This window comes from Lissotriton helveticus, chromosome 1_1 (genome assembly GCF_964261635.1).
Source record: "Lissotriton helveticus chromosome 1_1, aLisHel1.1, whole genome shotgun sequence".
NCBI lineage: Eukaryota > Metazoa > Chordata > Amphibia > Caudata > Salamandridae > Lissotriton > Lissotriton helveticus.
In genome coordinates, this window is record NC_136057.1 from 495566293 (window position 1) to 495589136 (window position 22844).

Genomic DNA, 22844 nt, shown 5'->3' on the forward strand with positions numbered 1-22844 from the left:
GGTACCTCTTGATCACTCCCCAATGTTGCTTTCTCTTAGTGGCGGGAGGCCACGGCCGGTGATCCCCACATGAAGGCTGTTAGCTGAGGCGCTCACTGACTCACCTTTTGCTGTGACAATTGAAGAAGAGCTGGCTAGGTACTTTGAAGTGAACTGGGGTCAGCATCCTTGAGAGCATTGGAGTGGGAGGACATGAAGGTAGTGATCAGAGGGGTTTGTGTAAAGACATCACTCGGAGTGCGTCAACAACTTGAGCGAGATTTTAAGATTCAGGAGGGGAGGCTGGGGGACATACAGGCGTCTCTCCCGATGGCTCCTATCGCTGTGAAGGAGTGGTGCACGGCCCGAGGACTGTTGTTGGCATCTCTAAGCCGCTTGGAAAAATGTAATTATGCAGCTTACCAGCAGCATCTGCATGTGGAGGGGGACAGATCGGGGGCCTTGCTCGCTAAAATAATAAAGGGGGAGATACCTGTCTCCCCCAATGTACAAATGCAATCTGGGGAGGGAAGCATGGTATATGATCAAACAGTAATTCTAGATATCGCCTCAGACCATTTGGCCCAAATCTACATGAAACAACCCTCTCGGGCCACGAAGTGGGTTTTTGATTTCCTGGCCACTCTTGGCCTGCCCCGACTAAATGAAGAGAGGAGTAAAATGATGGACAGCCCGATCACTAAAGAAGAACTGATGCTGGCCATAGGGGGTTAAAAACAAGCTAAAAGTCCCGGAAGTGACGGTCTTCCATCTAAGTTCTACAGAAGGTTTGCACCGTTACTGGTGGACCGCCTCCTAGAAGTCTACAACAAAGCCCTTAAATCACAGATTCTACCAGCCTCTATGAGAGAGGCTCTTGTGGTCATGATTCCCAAAGCAGATAGATACCCCAAGTTGCCAAGTAAGCACCGACAAATCTCCGTTAAATATTGATATAAAAGTCCTGAGCGGAATAATGGCGGGTCTGCTCTTGCCACATATGCAGTACCTAATACATCCTGATCAGGCCGGGTTTATTCCCAAGCGTAGTACCACCCATAACTTACGGAGGCTAGCTCATGTTTGGCACTCCTCAGCTCTAGACCAGGACAACCATGCTTGGGCGTTGCTGGACATAGAACAAGCTTTTGAGTCCATGAATTGGTCCTATATGTGGGAGGTTCTGCCGGTGATGGGGGTGGGGACGGAGTTCCTTAAATTTGTACAACTGCTTTACACGGCTCCCCATGCTAGAATACAAATGAAAGGGTTTGTCTCAAGAGCATTAACGCTGCAGCGTGGCACTAGGCAAAGGTTTTCGATGTCGCTCCTTCTGGTTGGGGTGGCAATGGAACCGTTGGCTGCTACCCTAAGGGAGAAATTAAGTAGGTGAGGATCTCACTGGGAAATACTAATCACGTGGTACCCATGTAGGCGGACGACACTCTAGTGAATGTCCGGCAACCTGATCAGGCGGTTCTTGCATTTCTAAAAACGCTGTGCGGAAATTTGGAGAAATTTCAGGATTAAAGCCAAATCCCGGCAAATCAAAACTACTCCTGCTTGGATGGCTAGCTTCACAGCCGCGAGAGATGCTACCAAGGGTGGGACTCCCATGGGTGGAGTCTGAGTCCAGGTATCTGGGAATTAAACTGGCGGGTACACCTGACAGGTATTTGGAGATCAACAAAGGGAAAGTGATAGAGGGCATACAGGGTTCAGTACATTTCTTGCGGGAACTACCACTGTCCCTTATAGGTAGGATCGCCATAACTAAAATGATTATCCTGCCTCGATGTCTCTATGCGATGCATCATTCCCTCTATAAAATTCTGCATCACCTCTTTAAAACACTAGATAGTCTGCTGGTAGAATTATTATGGGGCCCCAAACATAAAATGGTTAGCATGACCACACTACAGATACCATGGCAGCAGGGGGATTGGAAGTCCCATGTCTAGAATTCTACTACATGGCATCTCAGTTACAACATGCAGTCCATTGGCTAGATGATACTGAGAACTGGGAGAAGAGGCTGCTGGCAGGGACATAGCCGGGACGGGAGGCTCACTCCCTGAGCTCCCGATGATGGGAACAGGAGTTCCCTCTACTTGTCCCTACATAATCTGCCATGTTGCAGAGAACTGGGAACAGGTCACTAGGAAAGTGCTGGGCCGAGCACCGTATGCCCCAGATATGCCATTGTGGGTGATACAACCCTTTTCTAAAATTACAGATTCTATGTTGGTCCGTCGATGGAAAGAAGGTGGTTGCCTAATGATGGGTGACCTTTTTGAAAATACACAATACCTCCAATACATCACACGAGAGAGCGCAGAGGCTGCCTTTGATCTGGGAAGTGGGCAGTTTTGGCAATATTGGAAGATATTCCAGGTGGCACGGGAACTATGGTCCTCGTTCCCAGAAGAGCCCCCTGTCCAGACGTCTTGTACGTAATGATGTACATGGCCCACGAATGCTGATTTATCTCACATTTATTCCTGGCAATCCAAGAGGATAAGATGACCCAGATGGTACCTATTCAAACGTGATGGGAGGCAGTGGTAGAGGCTCCCTTGTCAGTGAAGAACTGGATTAAAGTAAACGAGGGGGTGAACAGGTGAGCTCGAATGCACGATTTAAACTGGTCCAATACACCTATTTGCATTAAACCTACCCTACCCCCAAAACATGAAGTAGAATTTACCCAACTCACTCGGGGCACTGTCCCCGCTGGGGAAGCGGACGTGGATTTCATACATATGACTTGGTCCTCCTCAACCATGGGCCCTTACTGGACAGAAATTTTAGATAATCTTAAGGAGGCTATGGGCGGGGTGGTTCCCAGGGAGATCCGCACGGTTCTACTGGGACTGCTTCTGACCCCCAAGAAAAAAACCTTAGTAGGAGGTTTGTGATGATGGGACTTGTGCTTGCAAAACATCGTATAGCTATATCCTGGATAAGTCATTCCCTTCCAAGAATAGCAATGTGGGTGAGAGATGTTTGTGAATGGGAAACAGCATAGGCAGTCTGAATAAATCAACTTAGACAAGATGAGAAAGTAGAAGATGACCTCCGAACCTGAGAGGCAATAATAAGGGATATGGGAGACGCGCAACCGTCCATGACTCCCGCGACTCAGAACCCTGAGGCTGGAAACACCCCATAGAAAACAAGATAGCGAAAATTACCAGACCAGAGAGGCACAATCTCACATGAGATGAGTAACATGTCCAATTTGAGTAGGGAATGGTGCTGACCTTCGGACATGGAAGAGGGTGGGGTGGAGGTACAGAGCGGTGTTAAGAGATACTGTTGGCAAATAACACTTTAATTACGAATGTTATTCGGTATAGATTGGAGAACGTTCTGAAAAGATACTTGATTGTCTGATGATCCTAAGAGGAATTGGAATTCTCTATTTTCCACTAAGATGTTTCAATACATGTATGCGTGATATATCCTTGTATACATTCAAAATGCCAATAAAGACATTAAACATTTTTTTATTAAATTACTCTATCATTTCTATATGAGATCCGGGCTATGGGTGTGCGTTACTCTCGAAATTCTGTGTAGCATAATCACACCAAAATGTACGCGAGGATGCATTTTGCGCTAAGAAACACAGTTACTCACTAAATGTGCTTTCTCTGTAGGATTTTCCCCCCCAATTAGTCTTAATCCTGTGAGCATGAGTAATATGTGTTATGTTTTGGGTATTTTTTTTTAAGTCAACATACATCTATTGAAATTGCTGTTTAAAGTGTTTCTTTTTATATGTCAAATCTAAAATGGCCAGTCAACATACTGTAGTTTTAGAATGAGAGGAATGTTGAGCACTATTTCATTGTAAAATAGCCTACTTGGAAAACCCCATTACTATGATGATAAAAGTATGCTAAAAATCTGCTTTTCATACTATGCATTTTTCTGCCTAATTAGAAATTTCTAAATTAGTCCAAGAACTCTGTTTTCAACAATAAATAGTATTTTCCCGGCATGCAACCTCATCATATCCCATATGGAACTGTCAAATTCACCAGTCCGCACTTACAGTAGTTATAGTCTGCGGATAGTGACATGACCACTGTCCACATTTTGTTATAGGATTTCAAATGATTTAAAATATTCATCTAATTATCTGTTCTTACTTTTTTATGAACAGGCCATTTCTCGTACTGCCGCCACTGATGGAGTGGATCCGAGTTGCTATGGCTCACGCAGGCCACCGTCGCAGTTTCTCTGTGGATAGCGATGACGTAAGGCAGGCGGCAAGGCTGCTTCTTCCTGGAGTCGATTGTGAGCCTCGACAGCTTAAGTAAGTAAAATAATCTAGATAAAGAGCAAAAGCTTTTATTGTACCAATATCTCACCCAAATGGACAAAAACCAATATTGTGAACTGAAGTTTGATAGATTGGCCTAGTGATTGAAGAGTCGTGATTGAGAGCAAATTGGGAATAATTAACAAATTAAATAATGATCTGTGTATTGAAATGTAAAGTTAAAAAAAACAGTAAAAAAGCTTTTATCGAGCGAGTTATGTTTTTACAGATGTAGTCGTTTGTCCCGCCCATTTTTGCTTATTTACTCTTATTACACATTTTTTTAGATCAACAAATTTGTAAGCAAAACTAATGCCACCAGAGCACTAAAATTGAGTAGGTTGTCATATTTGTACACAGTAACATTCACCACAACTTTTTCCTGGAAATGGGTAAATGTGGGAGTGGGTTGCGGGGTCTGAATTTTTGTAGGATTCAAGTATTTAATGGGACCAGGAGCAGTGCAAGGATTTTCAGTGCTATTGGGAAAAGCATTTTATATTTGAGCCTCTTTCCATTGCATAAGAAAAGTGACACGTTTAGAGGGTTTTCTTGTAATTTGCTGCATCTAGTTGTGTTTTCCTCAGGCAGAGGGCTTATTTTGATTTATGGTGGCCCAAAGTGGGATCAAAGAAGAATAAGTTATACATACACAATTTATGTTGATGATCTAGTTCCATCATAATCGTATAAAAGGTAGTATTTAGGAATATATAGATACAGATGATATCGCAAAAAGGGGTTGCGGCTAACTAAGGCATCACTGAATCACTGTATAAATCTCTACTTTATAAAACTGAATTTTGGCCCATTCAACATCAGGTCCTCCAACGGATCGGAGAGTTGACAGGGATTTGGCAAGAGATTTAGATGGACAGCCCCCTCATAAGAACCTAGAACAAAGGAATTAATCTACAAACCACACTATATACAAAAATATATATATATATATCTATATATATATATCTATATCTATATATATATATCTATATCTATATATATATATATATATATATATATATATATATATATATAGATATATATATATATATATAGATATAGATATATATATATATATATATTATATATATATAGATATATATATATATATATATATATTTATATATCATTATTTACAATAATCAATACTGACAGACTCAGTTTCTCTATTACTTTGCTTTTATCTATTTTTCTTTTGTATAGCATATGGAATGGTCAAACAAAGGTAGATTATCGAATTAGAACCATCACACAAGAGAATACAAATTGGTAATTCACAATAACATCTTATTTAAGAAGCGTGAGTTGAGTGGATAGTTTGAGAGACAAAAGCGCATTATAAGAAGATTAATGCAAATACAGAATTTTATATGAACCAAAGTAAACTATAGCATAGTGTGCTAATAGCTCGAAATGCTAACCCACCCTCCCGGAAGGGAAATCTTGGGCAATCCTCACAAAGGTATGGGGATCAAAATTAAGGAGTCAGCTTACAGACAGCATCAGCTAAAGGGTCCCAAAGAAACAGCTCACATAAACGCCACACCTCGCCTCGTATCTCGGCTAAAGTTGTCTCGTCCCAAAAAAAGCATGGATTCTTTCACTAATAGTTATACCCTAAAGTTTAAAGTCCATCCCTACTCTTGTATCGAAATACGGGAAAGTCTCTCTTCTCATTGGTCTAGAATCATAAGGTGGTAAGTCACACCACTTCCGTAGAACTTCTCTTTCAAAAGTTCTTTGTTTAGATTCACGCTGTCATCATCGTCCTTCAGCAAAGGAAATCAAAATGTTCTCCTTCCTCGACACACGCGCATTCGAACAAAAGTTGTAACTTTTTACTAGCACAGTTATCCACAAAACTAAATATTTCCCCGGACAATAGGAAGTTCCGCTGATACTCTGAACACGTAGCAGCCACTGACAAGAAAGAACACAATAGTCATCTATGAAGAATTAAAGACATTTTTCTGCAATTCTACGTTTTTAAGCAAAATTAATCCTAATGTCCGATTTAAGGCCTTCTTTGTAAAGTGTACAGTTTTCTCTAGGAGAAATAAACAGATTAAATTATAATTAAAATAAATGCTCCATTTCATAATTCATTTAAATCTTTCATTAGTCTAATATAAACGCAATCATTTGAAACTTTTCTGCTATGTAATTAATATTTGCTTAGATAAACAATATATGATAAACGATAAACGCGTTTTCATTCCACATTTGCTCAGGAAAATAATATCATTTGCTCCTTCATTGCTATCTTTCGTGCTGGAATCGTTTGTGACCAACATAAACCCATTGTCATTTTCCCGCACCTTCTCATTTTCTTTTCCAAAACTAAATGGCAATAATACACTTTTGGTTAATTTCAAAACCTTGTTAATGATTTTCACACAATGGGAGGTTTAATCCGAGCAGGTTTTATTTACGGAAAACCCTGCTCCATCAAAAACATTTATGCAGTGTCACTTAAGAATATATAGACACAAACATTTATGCGGTGCACTGGCCTATAGAGGGGACAACACCATTTAAGATCCCAGAAAACAGATTAGTAAAGTATTTAAAAAAAGAGAATCTGAGATATAACAAAGATAGTCCTTGAAGACTAAGTATGAATAAATGTCAGTCTGATATCTGTAGTTTGTAGGAAGTGCTAAAAGGAGCACACAGAGGCAGTGGGTACGAAGAGTGGTAAGGAGTCCAAAGACTGCACGTTGTTGGAGGTATGAAAGAAACAAATGAAGTAGGAAGGGAGTAGGGAAGGGAACAAAGGCAGAAATCCAGTGGGTATATATGGATACACAGAAGCAGTTTGAGAGGAATAAAAATGGGCACAGTAGAGGTACTCATGCTCAAAGACATGGAAAAGGAAAATGGCATCGGACCTCAAAGAAACCGAACAGAGAACAGTGACAGAATGAAGAAAAGTGCAAAGGAACATTGGTCATTTGGGACCGGATAGAGAGGAAGTGGAATACAGAAACACAGAGTGAATGAAGCAGCAGAGAAAGTAGTCTCTCCTGTGTCAAACAGCAACAAAGGTAGCAATTCAAACCAGTAAGCTCCAAACCCACAGACTGTTAATAATAAATAGCAGAAGTAGGACGATGGGATATCAGTCAAAAACAAAATTCTTATTCAGCCCATAGTTTTTCTTTAAAAGGTCCTTCACAGCTAATAAAAATCCTTCTATTGTACAGGTCACATCTAAATACCTCATATCCGTGATAACCTCGGCTGCTTGTCTTTGATTTAAAATTCCATACTTAGTGAAAAATTGGTGACAACATGCAGCCCAACCTCGGTTTGGTGTATTATAGGCAGGCCACTTGAATTGTGGGATTTTGTGCCTGTAGCACTTTTGGTACAGTTATGAATTTGCTGCACTTGACACATAATCCATGATCAGCTGCATAACATTTGCAGACTTTAACAAAAAACAATTGTTTCTAGGTCAAAAAGATCAACGGTTAGTGGGCATGAGGAAGGCCCTTTACAAGCAGTGACTGATCGCCTTTGTGTTGCTTATAGCTCTATGTAAGTCTTATGTTAACGTGTAAAAATATTAAAATGAATTTAGGATTTGTAAAGAATGAATTGAATTTAGGATTTATAAAGTGCGTGGTTACTCCGAAGGAGTGTCCCCGGGCTAAGCAGTAGCATCATATCAGGGTCAGGAAAGTCAAAGCAATACAGCTTCTAACTCTGTCTAAAGAGCCAGGTCTTCAGATTTCTGTGGAAACTTGCCTTGGTCTGTTCCAGTCTTAGGTTGAGTGGCATAGCGTTCCAGAGCTTGGCTGCATGAAGACCAAAGGAGCAACCCCCCAGTCGTGCACGACGTACTCTGAGAATCAGAGTTGCTTCTCCAGATCTATGTACTCTGGAAGGAGTGCAAGCATTGATCAAAGAGAGGAGATAACTGGAACCCGTCCCATTCATTGTCCTGTGCGTGAAACACTGAGCTTTAAATGAGATTCTGTGTTTAACTGGAAGCCTGTGAAGTTCAACCAAACAGGAGCTAATGGAGGTCCATTTTTGGAATTCTTAGTAGCACCTGGGCTGCTGCATTTTGTTCTCTTTGAAGCATAGCCAGTCTGCCTCTAGAAGTCCTGAAGTAGAGCACATTGCAGTAGACAAGCCGCGACACCAGCAGGGACTGTGTTTCTGTTTTTCGTGCTGAGCACGATATTAGCCTCAGAAACCTCCATAACAGTCTCAGCACCCCGAAACAGGTGCCCACTGTGGCCCTAATCTGACTTTCAAATGATAGCTGAGCATTAAAGAGGATGCCTAGATTTTTCACTTTAGGTTTTGGAATAGGGGTGGGGCCCAGATCCGCAGGCCACCATGCTGAGGACCAGTTAGAGGGCTGTTTCCCAACCACCTGCACCTCTGTTTTATCTGCATTTAACTTCAGGCAACTAGCCTCCATCCATGACGCCAGGCCAGCAAGACATGATTCAAAATATACTGCAACCCTGTCATCATCATGAGCTAGTGTGGGGACAAGCTGAATGTCATCAGCATATGACACCACTCTCACTCCATGGCCTGTAGTGTGTGTAGTTCCTATATTCCCAATAGGCTCTGCGCATTGGAATAATATATCCTGTAGTTTAGACGTAGGACTGCGGTCGACTAGGACTCTACCGAATATATTAAACTTAATTGTGAGTGCCAGCTAGCTTAGAGGTCACTAGAAACTTTCTCGAATTCACAAGAAGGGATTAGTTTCTGACAACCGCATTAACATGACAACTTTGTTTCCCAAGAATAAGAAATCAATCTCTAGAGTCGCGGAAACAATAGATAGCTATTTCACTCAGTCAATCGTGCATGCCTCGTTTCATCAGAGGTGCTGAGAAATAGAGAGACAGGCGTTTTCAATAAAAAGTATTTATTGAACAGTCTTCTTTCTCAAGCATAAGAAATGCACTACTACAATTGAAATAGTGGTTATAAAGTACAAGGCATATAATACGAAAAGTATTATAAAGTAGTACTGTAAAACATGGTATGATTTCTAAGCCATATACAATAACATATAATACATACAATAAATATAGTGATAAATAATGACTAAAAGTACTCAGCTGGTGCTTCTAAAATACGCCTACCCTGGTGTACCTAACCTAAGTCTAGTACAAGGGAAGAAGTAAGTGAGGTGTAGCTTAAGTTTATTATTCTTTGCCAAGATTCTATTCCAAGAATTCTCTAAGGGTCGAATCAGCTCCGTACCTTGGTTTTAGAATGAAGGAGGTCTTGTATCTCTCTCTCAGGACTCGATTTACCAGCAACCAGCAAGGGTAGCCTGGAAACACTGGAGCTGGATTTCTCGGCAGAGAAAAGACAGCGTCTTTCAGTGCGCCAGCTGGAGGGTCGGCTTCCTTCGGCACTTGCTGCTGCAGGGCGCGCCGGGCAAGTAAATAGTCGAACTGCTCCAAACCACCATGTGTTTGTCTGGGCAAATGTAGGCCTATTTATACCTTGAAGGTGCCGAATTTGACGTATGATTGGACATAATAACGTCATCAAAGACTCAGTTCTTTGAAAACTCCATGATTTCCTAGATAAATTAATATTCAGGCAGGGGGAAGTCCCTAGCTGCTGAAGGCGGGTTTTTCTAAGAAATCGTTGTTGATTCTCAGAACTAGTGGAAGTAGCCATGCCGTATTTAGACTGCATAGGCTCAGTCTAAATATGGTAATGATCTCTATGCCTATATAAGGATTGGGTAATTTATACCTATATATGGGCATGGATCGGGAAAATTACACTAGGGTCCTAGATTCCTACACAAAAGTCCCTCAATAATGTCAGCCAATGGGCGAAGGTATAGGTTAAAAAGAGTAGGGCTCAGTGCCGATCCCTGGGGAACTCCCCACCATAATGGGATAATGTCAGAGGTATATGGTTTCTGAGTTACCTAGAAAGAGCGCTTATAGAGAAAGTCTGCAATCCAGTCAAAAGATCTGCACTTCATGCCCTGTGTCCACAGTTATTCCAGTAGCACAGTGTGCGAGACTGTATTGAACGCTGTGCTAAGACCCAGCATGAAAAGAGCCCTGAGGCCTGAAGCAAGGCAGATTCCATACTATACCGTGGCCTGAAACCCGATTGGGTCTCATGAAGGATATTAGTCTATGTGATGAACTCTGTCAATTGGGAATTGATGTGCTTTTCAGCCAGTTTTGCCATGAAGGGAAGCAGAGAGATAGGGCGAAAATTCTCTGGTTTAGAGGAGTAAAGAGATGTTTTTTTGAAGAACGGAATCACCATTGCATGTTTCCATTCAGCCAGATGTCAGCCAGCTTCCACCGAAAGATTGAGCACAGAACATAATCTGGAAGCAAGTGTTGTTAGCCCCAGTTTCCAAATAGCGAGAGACACAGGGTCTAGCGATGAGTCAGATTTGATTTTTGCCGCTAGAGAACATAGTTTTTCCACTGAGATGCTCTCAATCTTGAAGGCACCAACTGGGAGGGGATCGGAATGCCTCATAGAGGAAAGGCCGTGGTTAGCTGTCTCAGCAAAAGATGCATATATCGCAGAGATTTGATCCGAGAAGAAGTGGGCAATCTCATTACACCTGCTCGTACTAGGAGCCCTGGCTGCAGATACCGTATCCAGGGAAGTAAGAGATTTAGCAATTCTAAAGGTCTCTCAAGGAGCGTTCTTAGCCTTGTCAATCTTTTGTGTGAAAAATACCGTCAGAGCCACCCTAATCTTTTGATGGTATACCTTTAGCGCATGCAGGTAGGTCTCTTTGTCTTGGAAACAGTAGTTCTTTCACCAGTATGTAGGTGCTTGCATAGTTTTTTAGTTTGGGCGAGGTCCTCTGTGAACCAGTCTGCTGAAGGTCTGGAATGAGAGAAATTTTGCGTTTTACGTGGCACTATCATATTGAATGCTTCCTGTAACCACGCCAAGACTTGCTGGTTAGCGGCCTGTGGGCAGCTTTCTAGGCATAGAGGATGACCGCTCAGGGCAGATAGAAAAGCCTCCTGAATGATAATGAGGTACTACTATCAAAAAAAGTGCCACATTTAGCTACTTAATTTGCTTTTCTTGTGACATAATTTTGTCAACCCTGTTGCATAATTTGGTCTTCCCTTTGCTGTATAATTTCATTGGCATTGATTATAGGCCATTCTGCTTGTCTCAAATTCTTTCTTGGCGGTAAACACGATATTGGAATGAATTTTAGTTCACAAGTGATATCGTATTGTATTGAAGAACTGTTGTTTTCAGATTCTCATTTTGTGTATTTTACCTGAAACAAACAGACTTCATCTTGAAGTACTCAGTCGTTTGTACAGGGCTATTTCTATGTGCAATAGTGTGGAAAATTTGCTTTTTAATTTGGAATACATTTGACAGACTATTTTTTCACAGTCAGTCAATGTTCAAAATCTGTCGCTTGCAGAGAAGAATAAAACCCACAATGGGAAGGCTAGATTCTTTAACAGAAAATGTGAAGAGGAGCAACCAGTTCTGGCCTGTGATGGATGCCGCTCCAAGCTTTAGACTACGTATATTTTTATGACAGTGTGCGTGAGAGGAAGGTCACAGACACACAGATACTTTCTGCAGGGTCATCCCCAGATTTTTTTGCCTTCCTCCTCCTATTTTTGATGAATTCGATTTTGTTGGCCTGAGCACCTCACCACTTTGAACCGGGGCTAAAATGCTTGTGTTCTATCCTTAAAATATGTTAGATACACCTTGGGCTTGTCAACTAAATGCTACTAGTGGGCCTACAGCACTGACTGTGCCACCTGCTTAAGTAGCCCTTTAAAATGTCTGAGGCCTACCATTGCAGAGCCTGTATGTGCCGTTTTAAACTGCCATGTCGATCTGACTAAATAAACCTTTTTCTAGGCCCAAACCTACATTTTTAATACATGTAAGTCACCCCTATGGCAGGCGCTGGTCAGTCCAGAGGGCAGGGTGCAATGTATTTAAAAAGTTGGACATGTACTTTTAAGTTTTACATGTCCTAATAATGAAAAACCCTTTAATTAGTGTTTCACTACTAGAAGGCCTACCTCCCGCATAGGCTATCATTTTGATTACCTCACTATATTTTATAAGTGTAATTTCCAAACCGGAACAGGGAACCCCTTCATGTTTGGTGTCACTGGAAGCACAATTTAAAATCCTAATGAATGGGGAAGTCAGATTATGAATCGCAATTAAGAAAATGCCACTTTTAGAAAGTTGGAATGTTCTTGCCTTAGCACTGGGTGTAGTTGACAGTTGGACTTTGTGTATTGTTCCTAGACACCCACACACAATGGAGATCTTAGGTGTGACTTGATGGGTCTTCAATGGCAGGATGGGAAGGAGGATCTGGGCTCATCTCCACTTCCACCTAATTAGACATTTCTCTGTCTCCACACAAAGGGCTGCATACTTCCTGTAGTTAGCCTGGAGCCAGGGCTAGGAAAGCAGGGTATCTGTGCACTTCAAAGGTATGCCCCTAGAAGCTTCTCCCCAGTACAAGGGCATAACTGTGTATAAATGCTTGGCCTTAGACAGCAACACTTCTGTACACTTCTGGACCTGTGGATATGCAGCCAGGAAGAAAGAATGCTGTGCTGTTGAAAGGCTCCCCAGAACTGCTGCTCTGAAGAACCTGCTGCCCCACTGCCCTGCTGCCCTCTAGCTTGAGGAGAAAGAGCTGGACCTGCAACTTCATCTTGAAACCAGGACCCCAGAGTGACTTCAAAGACTAGTGTGCTGGTCTTCTGATCTGAACCTCGGGGACATAAAAATGCTCCCTAACATCCTGCACCAGCCACTTGACCCATTTGCAGCGAGTTCCTGACCTTCAAGAGGTGCCTTTCAGATCCTGGACCTTTGATGTGGATCATAGACACAGAACTTAAGCTGTTGGGCCATTCGCGACTACGAACGGTCCAATTCGCACCTAGACTTCGCCACTCGCACTGCGAAGAAGCACAAACCTCCAACAGCCCGACTCTTCAAACTGCAGCATTGACCGCTCGTGGGGACCACTGCAGCAAAGCTCCACAAAAGCCTGCACGTGATGCCAGGAAGTACCTCGTGCTTTGCCAACTGCCTCCTGCGACGCTGTCTCTGCTCCTTCCAGTCCTCTATAGCACGAACAGGACTCTTGGCATGAACTTGAGAAGGTAAACTTTAGCTGGCCTAACCTGGTGACTGGTCAACCTGCGCTCCTTTGCGGTTGGCCTGAAAGTGCGATTTTTACCCGGTATAGCCTGACCAGATGTCTCCAGTTAGCACTTTATGCTTTTGGCATTATTTTTTTGTTCATATCTTTTTAATTGAATTTATGTATGAACACTTGAATGTACATATACTTACAATGCCCCTCTATGGCTTTCCTTTAACAGTTACAGTTGTTACAATGTATACACATTAACAAATTGTCGGTACTGTACCGGATGTAATATTAACAATGCAGTGTTTATCATGCATAGCCGTTATATATAGGCAACTTTAGGAGATGAGGAGTAATTACTTTCTTTAACTTTGGGCATCGTTCCAGTCTGTGTAAGACTGCCTGTACGGCACAGTTGGGTGTAGGCATAATAGACATTTTGTCTTGCATGAGTTCATTTAGTTTTAGCATATTAAACATAGAAAAGAAAAGAACAATGATACAACAACAGAAACCAACAACTTTGACCTTGCCCTTAGTATCTTGCCCGGGTTTCCTGCATGTGTTCGTTTATCTTGGTGCTACTGGTTTGTCTTTCGGCGTCCCTTGTCTCTGGCGTGTGCGTTTATGTGACTTTATGTTTGTCAAATAGTTGACCATGGAATATTGAGCTCTACCCTCAAATATGCCTCCTGCCTGCCTGCCCCTCCATCAGATGGTCTCTCGGGCCACTTCCCCTCGCATTGTTGTAGCTTGCCCAGCAGAGCATCCCACTGTGTTGTTATGGGGGTCTGACGCAGACCCAATGTTTCCTTGCGCCTAATGGCAAGGCTTTCTGCCTTGGCCCAAGCTAATAGTGAATGGTGCCATGCCTGCATGTGAGGTGGGTCTGCTGCTTTCCAGAGCTTAGTTACCAATCTTTGACTACCACCATTCACAGGTCTAGGAACCTCGATGTTACCTTAGTGGCTGGAGTTCTCTTAAGTTATGGAGCAAGTATGTCGGCCATTCAAAGGGCAATGTATGGCCTGTGCAGGTATGTAATAATCTGGCGATCACGCTCCAATATGCACCAATGCCGGGGCAGCTCCATAACATAGGTATTAGCTCAGCTCCTGGCTAGGCACATCTCGGGCACTTAGTGACTGCCCCATTGAAATATTGATTGATCTTAGCAGGTGTGAGGTAAGCCCTGTGTATAATATATAGCTGGATTTGCCTGAACTGCTTGTTTCGGGGTATGCGTGTTGGCCTCTCTAGTATTTGAACCAATTCTTTGTCAATGAGTTGGCACCCTAGGTCTAGCTCCCACTGCCTACGGAGGGGATCCAGGCTTACCGCCACCTGGGTCCTAAGCGAGTCTGCGAACCAGCATATGAGATGCTTGCCATGTCACGTGATGTGTAAATACTGTACAGTGAGGTGTGTTTACAACTCTGTAGTCATGTCCCCCCACCTGCCCGTCAGTGTGACTATCAGTGAGCGGTGTGTCACAATGGGAGTCCCTCTTCTTCTACAAAGGACATATATGGTGTGAGCGCTCCATCTCGGTATAGATCTCCTAGTGTCTGAAACCCTTTCTCCTGCCACTCTTCAAGTGCCCTTGCCATAAGCACCTTGCGGCCACTGGGTGACCCCTCCAGTGGTATCGCTGGTGCATAAGGAGTGATGGTTCCTGTTATGTATAAGCTGATGCAGAAACATTTATATGCCACTGCAAGCAGTAGTGGTTCCGGTGTCCTCGATTTCGTGGCGGGGTGAAAGAGACGCACTATTTGTTCTAGCGAGTAGGGTGGCCGCGTATTGGCCATGTCAGCACGGTTCCTATCCGCTAGCCATCGTGCTATCCACTGCAGTTGAGCAGCTTAATAATAGTGCTCAAAGCAGGGCACTGCTAGGCCCCCCTGGTCTGTTGGTAAGTACAATTTTGCTAACTTCATTCTGTGCCGGGCACTGCCCCATATAAAGTCCCTAGGCTGTTGCTCTAATGTGGTGAGGAAGGAAGCAGGGAGTATTTTGTAATCTGTATTCAGTAGGGCCAGAGGCCTGTAGGAACCAAGTTCCATTGGGTCCTTATCTGGTTTTAAAAGGGATACCAGGTATGCCTCTCGCATTGAGGGAGGGAGTTGACGCTCCTCTTTAGCGGTTCTGTATAAAGTATGACGTTTTTGAGTGAGAGTCTTACGATATGCCTTATAGTATTCCGCGGGTAGGCCATCCAGCCCAGGTGTTTTTTCAGAGGCCATGGATACAATGGCATCTCCTATCTCTCCTAGTGTGAGCTGGCCGTTGACTATTGCTTGGTGTTCAGCTGTCATGGTTGGCAACTGTATGGAGCCTAGAAATCTCTCTAGTCCCTGCACCGCCTCATCCCCGGGACTAGTATAGCTGTGTGTAATGCAGTGTCATCTCTTTGTGTATTTCATGTTGGGTGTATAACACATTTTCTGCAGTTGTACGTATGGCTCCTATAGGGGAGTGGGCACATTCGTGTTTTATTAGCCAAGCAAGCAGTCGAGCAGCTCCACATGATCTGCTCGTAATTTCTCTAGGCGTCGGGGAAGGGTAAGAATTCTAGGGGGAATCCTTACCCTTCCCCTTCCTGTTGATACCTTAGCAGCTGAAACTCTATCTTTGTGACGGGCAGTCAGTTGCTTGCTCACATTCCATGTGGCCCCCAAACAGTGCCCCCTGCCGTTGTTTTAAAAGCCTCCCACTCTATCCGTGGACTGCCTTCATTTAGCTCGAAGTATGCAATGTTGGCGGTTCCTAGTGATGAGCGAAACTCTGAGTCCTCCAACGCATTAGGTTGTAGGCGCCACATTGGTATGGGATGAGGGCAATCTATCTCCCATCCAAGCTGCATCCACAAGGGGTCATGATCAGAGTGTGTCTGGCCCAGTTATTTTGTCTTCTCAATCAATGGGATCAGGGACCGTGAGCCCACTAGCCTGTCCAGTCGCACATGCAGGCCATGCACTGCTGAGGTATGCGAATAAGAGCGCATTGTGGGATTGAGAGTGCATCAAATGTCTATGAGCTTCCAATGCGTGAGCCAGCCCGTCAGGGTCTAAGCGTTAGATGCAGCCGGGGTTCTATTCAAGGGGGAAACAATCTGTCCAGGTCTATGTTGAGCACTGAGTTAAAGTCTCCTCCCACCATCCAGGGAATTCCCGTCCTTGGGGCTAGCTTTCCTGACAGGAGTGTTGGTCTTCATTTGGAGCACATATGCATCCCAGCAATATTGTTTGGCTGTTTATTCGCCCTCTTGCAAAGGTGTATCTGCCTTCCTTATCAACTACATTTTCTTCATGTACGAATGAGATTCCCGCTCTCACCCAGACCAGCGTGCCTCGCGCGTGCACCAAGTATGTGGTGCCAAACACCTGGCCTCTCCAACACCTGCACAACCTTTCCAACTCTGTGTACAACACGTGCGTTTCCTGTAGCAAAGCGATACCGGCTGAGTGGCATTGTAAGTATGCAAATATTGAGTATCTGGTCGTGGGCGTGTGCATTCCGCGTATATTCCAAATCAGTATGTTAACTCACGTCATGTTTGATTCGTATAGGTGTCACAGGTGATGGGACTGGGCCGTAGACTACGTAGACTACTAATATGTATCGGGGTCTTCGGGCAGGTCCGGTTTAACCAAAACGTCTGTTGAAACCTCAACAGTGGTAACAATTGGGCAGAGATGTCTGTTAAAACTGTGCGTCTAACAGTGACAAAATAGAAACTATTTCAGTATGGCACCTGGTGGGGGTTGGTGTAGCGTGTGGGTCTCTGTGACATTGATGTTCCCTTCAAGTCGAGGAAGATTGCCCCTTGTCATCCTAGCCGGTGCGCAACTGTGTGTAATCTCGGGGTGTGTGTGTAATCGGCCGCGGCTGCCTGAATGCCGTGGTTCTGTGTTAAGGGTATGCGTCCCTGTATCGCCGTCTAACTATGTGATTGCCATTTTTCAGGAAGCAATAGTGCGCTGCTGCTAACCACCCGCGCTATCTCCTGCACTTTGTAAGGACCTGTTTTAAACATGGCTCACTCTGGAGCACCATCAGGCTGAAGCATGTGTTGGCCATGTGTCGTTGGTGTCGCGTGTACATCGTGCCCGTGATTTCTGCTACCAGACTGTTCGGCAGGTTTGTGGCATTGTGACGTATTTTATCTCCCGATTACCCTGACGGCTTGTGGGTGTGCACATTACACTAAATACTTCTCTTACTTACGCATGGAGTCCGCATATGAATTGCCCATTTGGATAATTAAGTCATCTATCCTCCAACAACCAACAGTACATAAGCAATTACATTGTCAAGTTTCTTGTTAAAATTTCTACTTGTGTGTACACCCTCTGGCAGGGAACATAACATTAGTGTTCGCTCATATAATGTCATTGGCAGGTTGCAGCGTCACATCAGGAGGCTGCATCTCGTCAAGATCGTCTGGTCTAGGGGAGGTCGAGCCGCTGACCGTTGTTGATGCAGGGAAGTGTATAGTCTGACCCCCACGGTATGTCCCGCTTTCAAGTGTCGTGACGACGTCTATGGCTCCTTGTCACTCCATTCTGCTCTCTTCCGGCGTGCATGTGGTTTAGAATGACCTGTAAGGCAGTGGCGTGACTGTGAGTAATGGGCTTCAGCTCAGCGAGTGACTGATCTTGCAGGTGGACTTTCTCTGCCAATTTGCAATGGTCCTGCATGTAAGAGGGTGAAATCCGACGTGAACTTGTTGATCCTGGATTCCAGGGGCGATCTTGTTTGGTCCATTGCCTAGCCTATTTTCTCCACCGCTACCAGCACTGTGTCTAATTTTGTTGCTAATGCTGAGTTTGTTGCCATCCCAGTTGCTTCCTCCCCTGTATGTGCTGGTTCCAGACTGCCCGTGCTTGCGGCTCCCTGTTGTGTACTGGTGTGGAGGCGGCCCATGAGCAGCTGCTGCGCGGTCGGCATTCACGCTCAACAGATGGCTTTGCGCACCCGTGCCGGGGTTTTCCATGTATGTCTGTGGTATGTCTTTATTGAGCTCCTTCAGGTGTGACGTATTACTGTCTACCAGCTAAGGTGTACCTAGTGCAGTGTGGGGGCCCACGGGGATGTGCTTCCTTAAGTCTGCCGTAGGTGTCTCAGTGTATGACTGCGGTGCTTTCAAGGGATCCTAGTTCATTGACACTGAACGCCTCTTACCCTGAGGGTGTCCGTCTGATGCCGTGGTGGTTCCTACTTACGGTTCTGCGCTCCGTGTTTCAGCACTTTGTCTCTGCAGCGTTAGGGCACAACCCTTTCCACAACTGGGGTCTATTAGAGTTTTTCTGCAACCAGGGGCATGCGGCTCAATGTGCCCACAGGTCTCACAACCGCAGCACGCCACTTCTAGTGTCTTTGCGGGTGCCAGTTAGAGGTATTTTGCCTTTCCTGGGTGTCAGCTCTCATCCAGCACCACAACCTTCCTAACGGGTGCCCCGCCTACTTCCAAATTCCACTTGCCTTTTAATTGTCCATGGGCAGTGACCGGGCACGTATGCGCATCACAGCGTCTTCAGGGGCGGGGTCCCCTTCTACCGACACCGGCTTTTTCTGTGGGCATGCGCTTGTATACTGTGCCCCACTCCCTCACTGTCAGTCTGGTGAATCGGGCACAGGCGTGCTGCTCACATCTTAATGGCCCACGCTGGCCTCAGCGTCGCACTCAGCGTGGAACACTCGAGTCACTCCTCCCTGAGGGGTCCGCTCCGGTCGGGGATCCCAGCATGAGGCGTGGCATTTCTTTGACTTCTGGGTTGCCATCACCTCACAGCTCGGCTCCTGCTGCGCTCAGGTGCTTCTCGCCGCAGTTCTTCTCCTCAGCGGCCGCAGTCAGGTGCTTTTGCGCGGGCTCCGGTCTACTTGTGAGTCAGGGCAGGCTCCTCCCTCCGGGTGCCGGTGTGGCGCAGCCGGTCACCGCTGCTCCCGGATCCTCTGGCTTTTCGCTCCTGGGGTTTTCCGGTCTACGGGGGCTATGGATGTTCCACTCCTGGATGATTATGGTGCCGGTCACCGACGTCCCCAGTGTATGACGCAGCGATCGGCCCAGAACCTCTCTATCGGGCTGCCAAAAGCAGATTGGCGCCATCCAACGGTCACCGGGCCGTCACATGTAGTTCCTCACCCCCACCTGCGTTGTTGTCGCTCAGTTTTTTAGTCGCGTCTCTTTGAAGCCGTAGGCGCCGCAGTACACTGCCTCGGTGCTTACTTGGCGGCTGTCTCACTCTTCCTCTATTCACTTGCCTCTGCAGGCCGCAAATTTTCGCTTGGCGATAACTCGGGCTACGTCCTACCCAGCAACCTCCGCAAGATCTGTGCAGGGATCACAGCTTCTGCCCCGGGAATTCCTGCGCCTTCCCGGCAAGGGTGGCTCAGGTATTAGGTTTAAGTCAGGATAACAAAGGGTGATCCTGTGGAGCACTAACAGCTCACGTCCGCCGGGTTGGCTCGATAGCCACACCCCCCTTTATGCTTTTTGGCATTATTTTTCATTTTAATCTTTGAAATGTCATATCTGTGGTTCTACTGTTTGAATTTATGTCACTTTGGTCTTGTTATATTGATTACATTTTTGTTAGAAATTGGGTCTCTAGTTGGCAGAGATATACACCCTGTCCATGTAGAGACCAAAATCTCAGTCATGGTAAGTCAACATAGCTTAACCTGTGTTCATCCTCTTGTAGCTTTGTACAGAGCAGGCAGGCTTAATTCTGGAGGCAATGTGTAAAGTATTTGTGAAACACTGAAAATAGTGAAAATCCACATCTGGTTAGCAATATATTACCTTATTAAACAAAACAAGACCGAAATGACTAAATTCCAATCAGTAGAACCAGAGTTAGGAGTTTTTAAAGAATATCTGGAAATATAGTGCTTGGAAACATAAAGCACCAACCGGGGCTGCCTGGTCACGCTTGACCGAGGCAATTCTGAAAGTTCAAGCCAAACGTGAAGGAGCACAGGTTGAATACAGGGGCCAACCTTGTCCCACTGAAAAATGTCCTTGGATGAAGGATGCGCCAATGTCCAAGACCCAAAGCTGGGAGTAGAGGAGGCGATGCTTCAGCACTGATCCCTTTGGATGTAGGCAATTCATCGGTTCCGATCCATGCCTTTGGAGATGCCTCATCGGGGAACCTCTTACAACGAAGATGATACATCATCGCTGAGCTGCACAGCGGGTGATGGGATGTCCTCGATCAGTGATGTGTTAGCGTTGAATGCGATGCGTCGGTTCCAACCTGCGCAAAGACAGTGAAGTGTGGATTTTGCTGGTTTAGCACAGAAAACCCACTTCCAATGGCCCAGGACTGGAGTGGAACCACTTCACAGGGTAGGACTCACATCTTTCAACTTTAAAAGAAAGACTGGAACACCACATGGTGTCATTAATGATGTTAGAGAGGAGAGACTGTTGACGTTTCTCTCTCAGATGGCACAACAGATCAGCAAGACCATTATCAGGTCTCAGTATTGGAAAGGAATAAAGCCTGCAAGTGCTGACCAAACAGTCAAAATACTTCTGCAACAAGTCTCAGCTTTTGCTTTGTGCATTGAATCATTTTCACTAAACACAACTCGGGTAATTAAATTATAGTCTCCAGGAAACAGGCCGACCACATTAATTGCACCATAAGTCATATGTGAATATGACATATGGTGCGATTAACACTGAGTCCTGATGATGGTCTTTCAGACCTGTTGCACCATCTGAGACCGAAATGTCGACAGTCTGTCCTCTCTAACATATTTACTGACACCGTATGGTGTTCCAGTCCTTCTTCAAAAGTTGAAAGATAATAATTTAAAGCATATGGATGGTGCATTTATGAATCTGTTTAGTTAGGAGGATTTTTGCGTTTCCTTAGCTCCCCAGATTGAATGGATGTTAACATACAACAAGGATCGTTAGGTGGCACCAGTGTTGTTATACTGATGTACTGTTGTAGAAAATATTTGTATTGAAATTATGTACAATGTATATGATGTTATGATGATGCAATCTCTATAAATATATATTTATGTTCATAACAATATGCGGTTGGTACAGCACAAGTGATTTACTGATGTTATGTAATTGATCATATTTATGACTAGTGTAAGTTTGAGTTCCGCATAAATACTTCCTCCAGAAATATGTTTTTCTGTAGATTACATTACCCAGTTCCCTGGGGGACTATTGGGTTGCACTTTCTTATAAAGTAACATTTTTAAAAGTGGCATTTTTAAAGATGTAATAATAAATCCAACTTTACCATAAAGAGGGTTTATTATTGTACAATTTAAGCTCTTCATCATTTGATCCACCTTGTGAGCGACATCTTGCGTGAGCTTTTCCAGGTCCTGCAGCACGTCTGGGTCTATGGGAGGGATGTCTGTTTGTGCTTCTGTAGGCCTGGACTTCGGATCGAGTTGTCAGCGTCCAGCCCTTGCAGCGTCCCGTGCAGCGCGCTCAGCCGGATCCGCAGCTGCAGGTTGTTGGCCGTGAAGTGGGTCAGCTCGCCCTCGTGGCTGACGGTGCCCTCGAGCTCCAGGGCGCTGGAGATGGTGGCCCTGCGGCCGGGCTCGGCCTTGCAGGCCCGGCTGAGGCCGTCCAGGCTCCGGCTGTCCTGCAGCCTCCCTAGGCCGACGCGGGGGCACGGCGGGCCCCGTTCATCTCAGGCCCCCGGGAGCCTCCGCTCCCGCTGCGGATGCGCACCTCGGCCATGACGTGCTGCGGGGGCCCCGCGGGCTCCATGGGGTCACTGCCGCCCCCACAGGCCGTGCCGCCTCCCCATGAATATTACTATTTCATTGGTATAAAACATGACAGTTCTACTTGTTCTCAATCAGGAATTACGCTTATTAAGTGCAATAAGGAATCCCCATTGTTAACCTATGAGGGGTAGGCCTCACAGTAGTGAAAAAACTAATTTGGGAGTTTTTCCCTACCAGCACATGAAAGCTAAAATGTATATGCCCTGCCTTTTACACAGCGCCTTGCTCTGTGGGCTACCTCGGGCCTACTGTAGGGGTGACTAATGTGTAATAAAAAGGGAGTTTAAGGCTTGGTAAGGAGTTTTAGATGCCAAGTCGACATGGCAGTGTAAACTGTGCACACAGGCTCTTCCGTGGTAGGCCTGAGACATGTATAAAGGGCTACTTAAGTTAGTGGCACAATCAGTGCTGCAGGCCAACTTGTAGCATTTAATTTACAGGTCCTGGGTACATGTAGTGCACATAACAAGGGACTTTTAGATAAATTAAATCGGTTGATTGCTGTCAAGGCAATGTTACATGTACAAAGTGTGACTTTGACCCGGTCCAGCGCGACAGTCTATCCACTTTTTTGAGCTATTTTCACTTTAATTTTTAAAA

The 22844-nt window shown here is 44.9% G+C and overlaps 1 protein-coding gene and 1 pseudogene across 1 annotated transcript in view; one reads left to right on the forward strand and one right to left on the reverse strand.

Annotated features, from left to right (window-relative positions):
• The window catches only part of ABTB3 (ankyrin repeat and BTB domain containing 3), a 778151-nt gene that overhangs the window by 566459 nt on the left and 188848 nt on the right, over window positions 1–22844 (forward strand). Inside the window, exon 4 of the mRNA XM_078673942.1 lies at window positions 4151–4303. Coding sequence (XP_078530068.1) covers window positions 4151–4303 — 153 coding nt within the window. The remainder of the gene's footprint in view (window positions 1–4150; window positions 4304–22844) is intronic.
• Window positions 11037–22236, reverse strand: LOC144831300 (BLOC-1-related complex subunit 6-like; annotated as a pseudogene).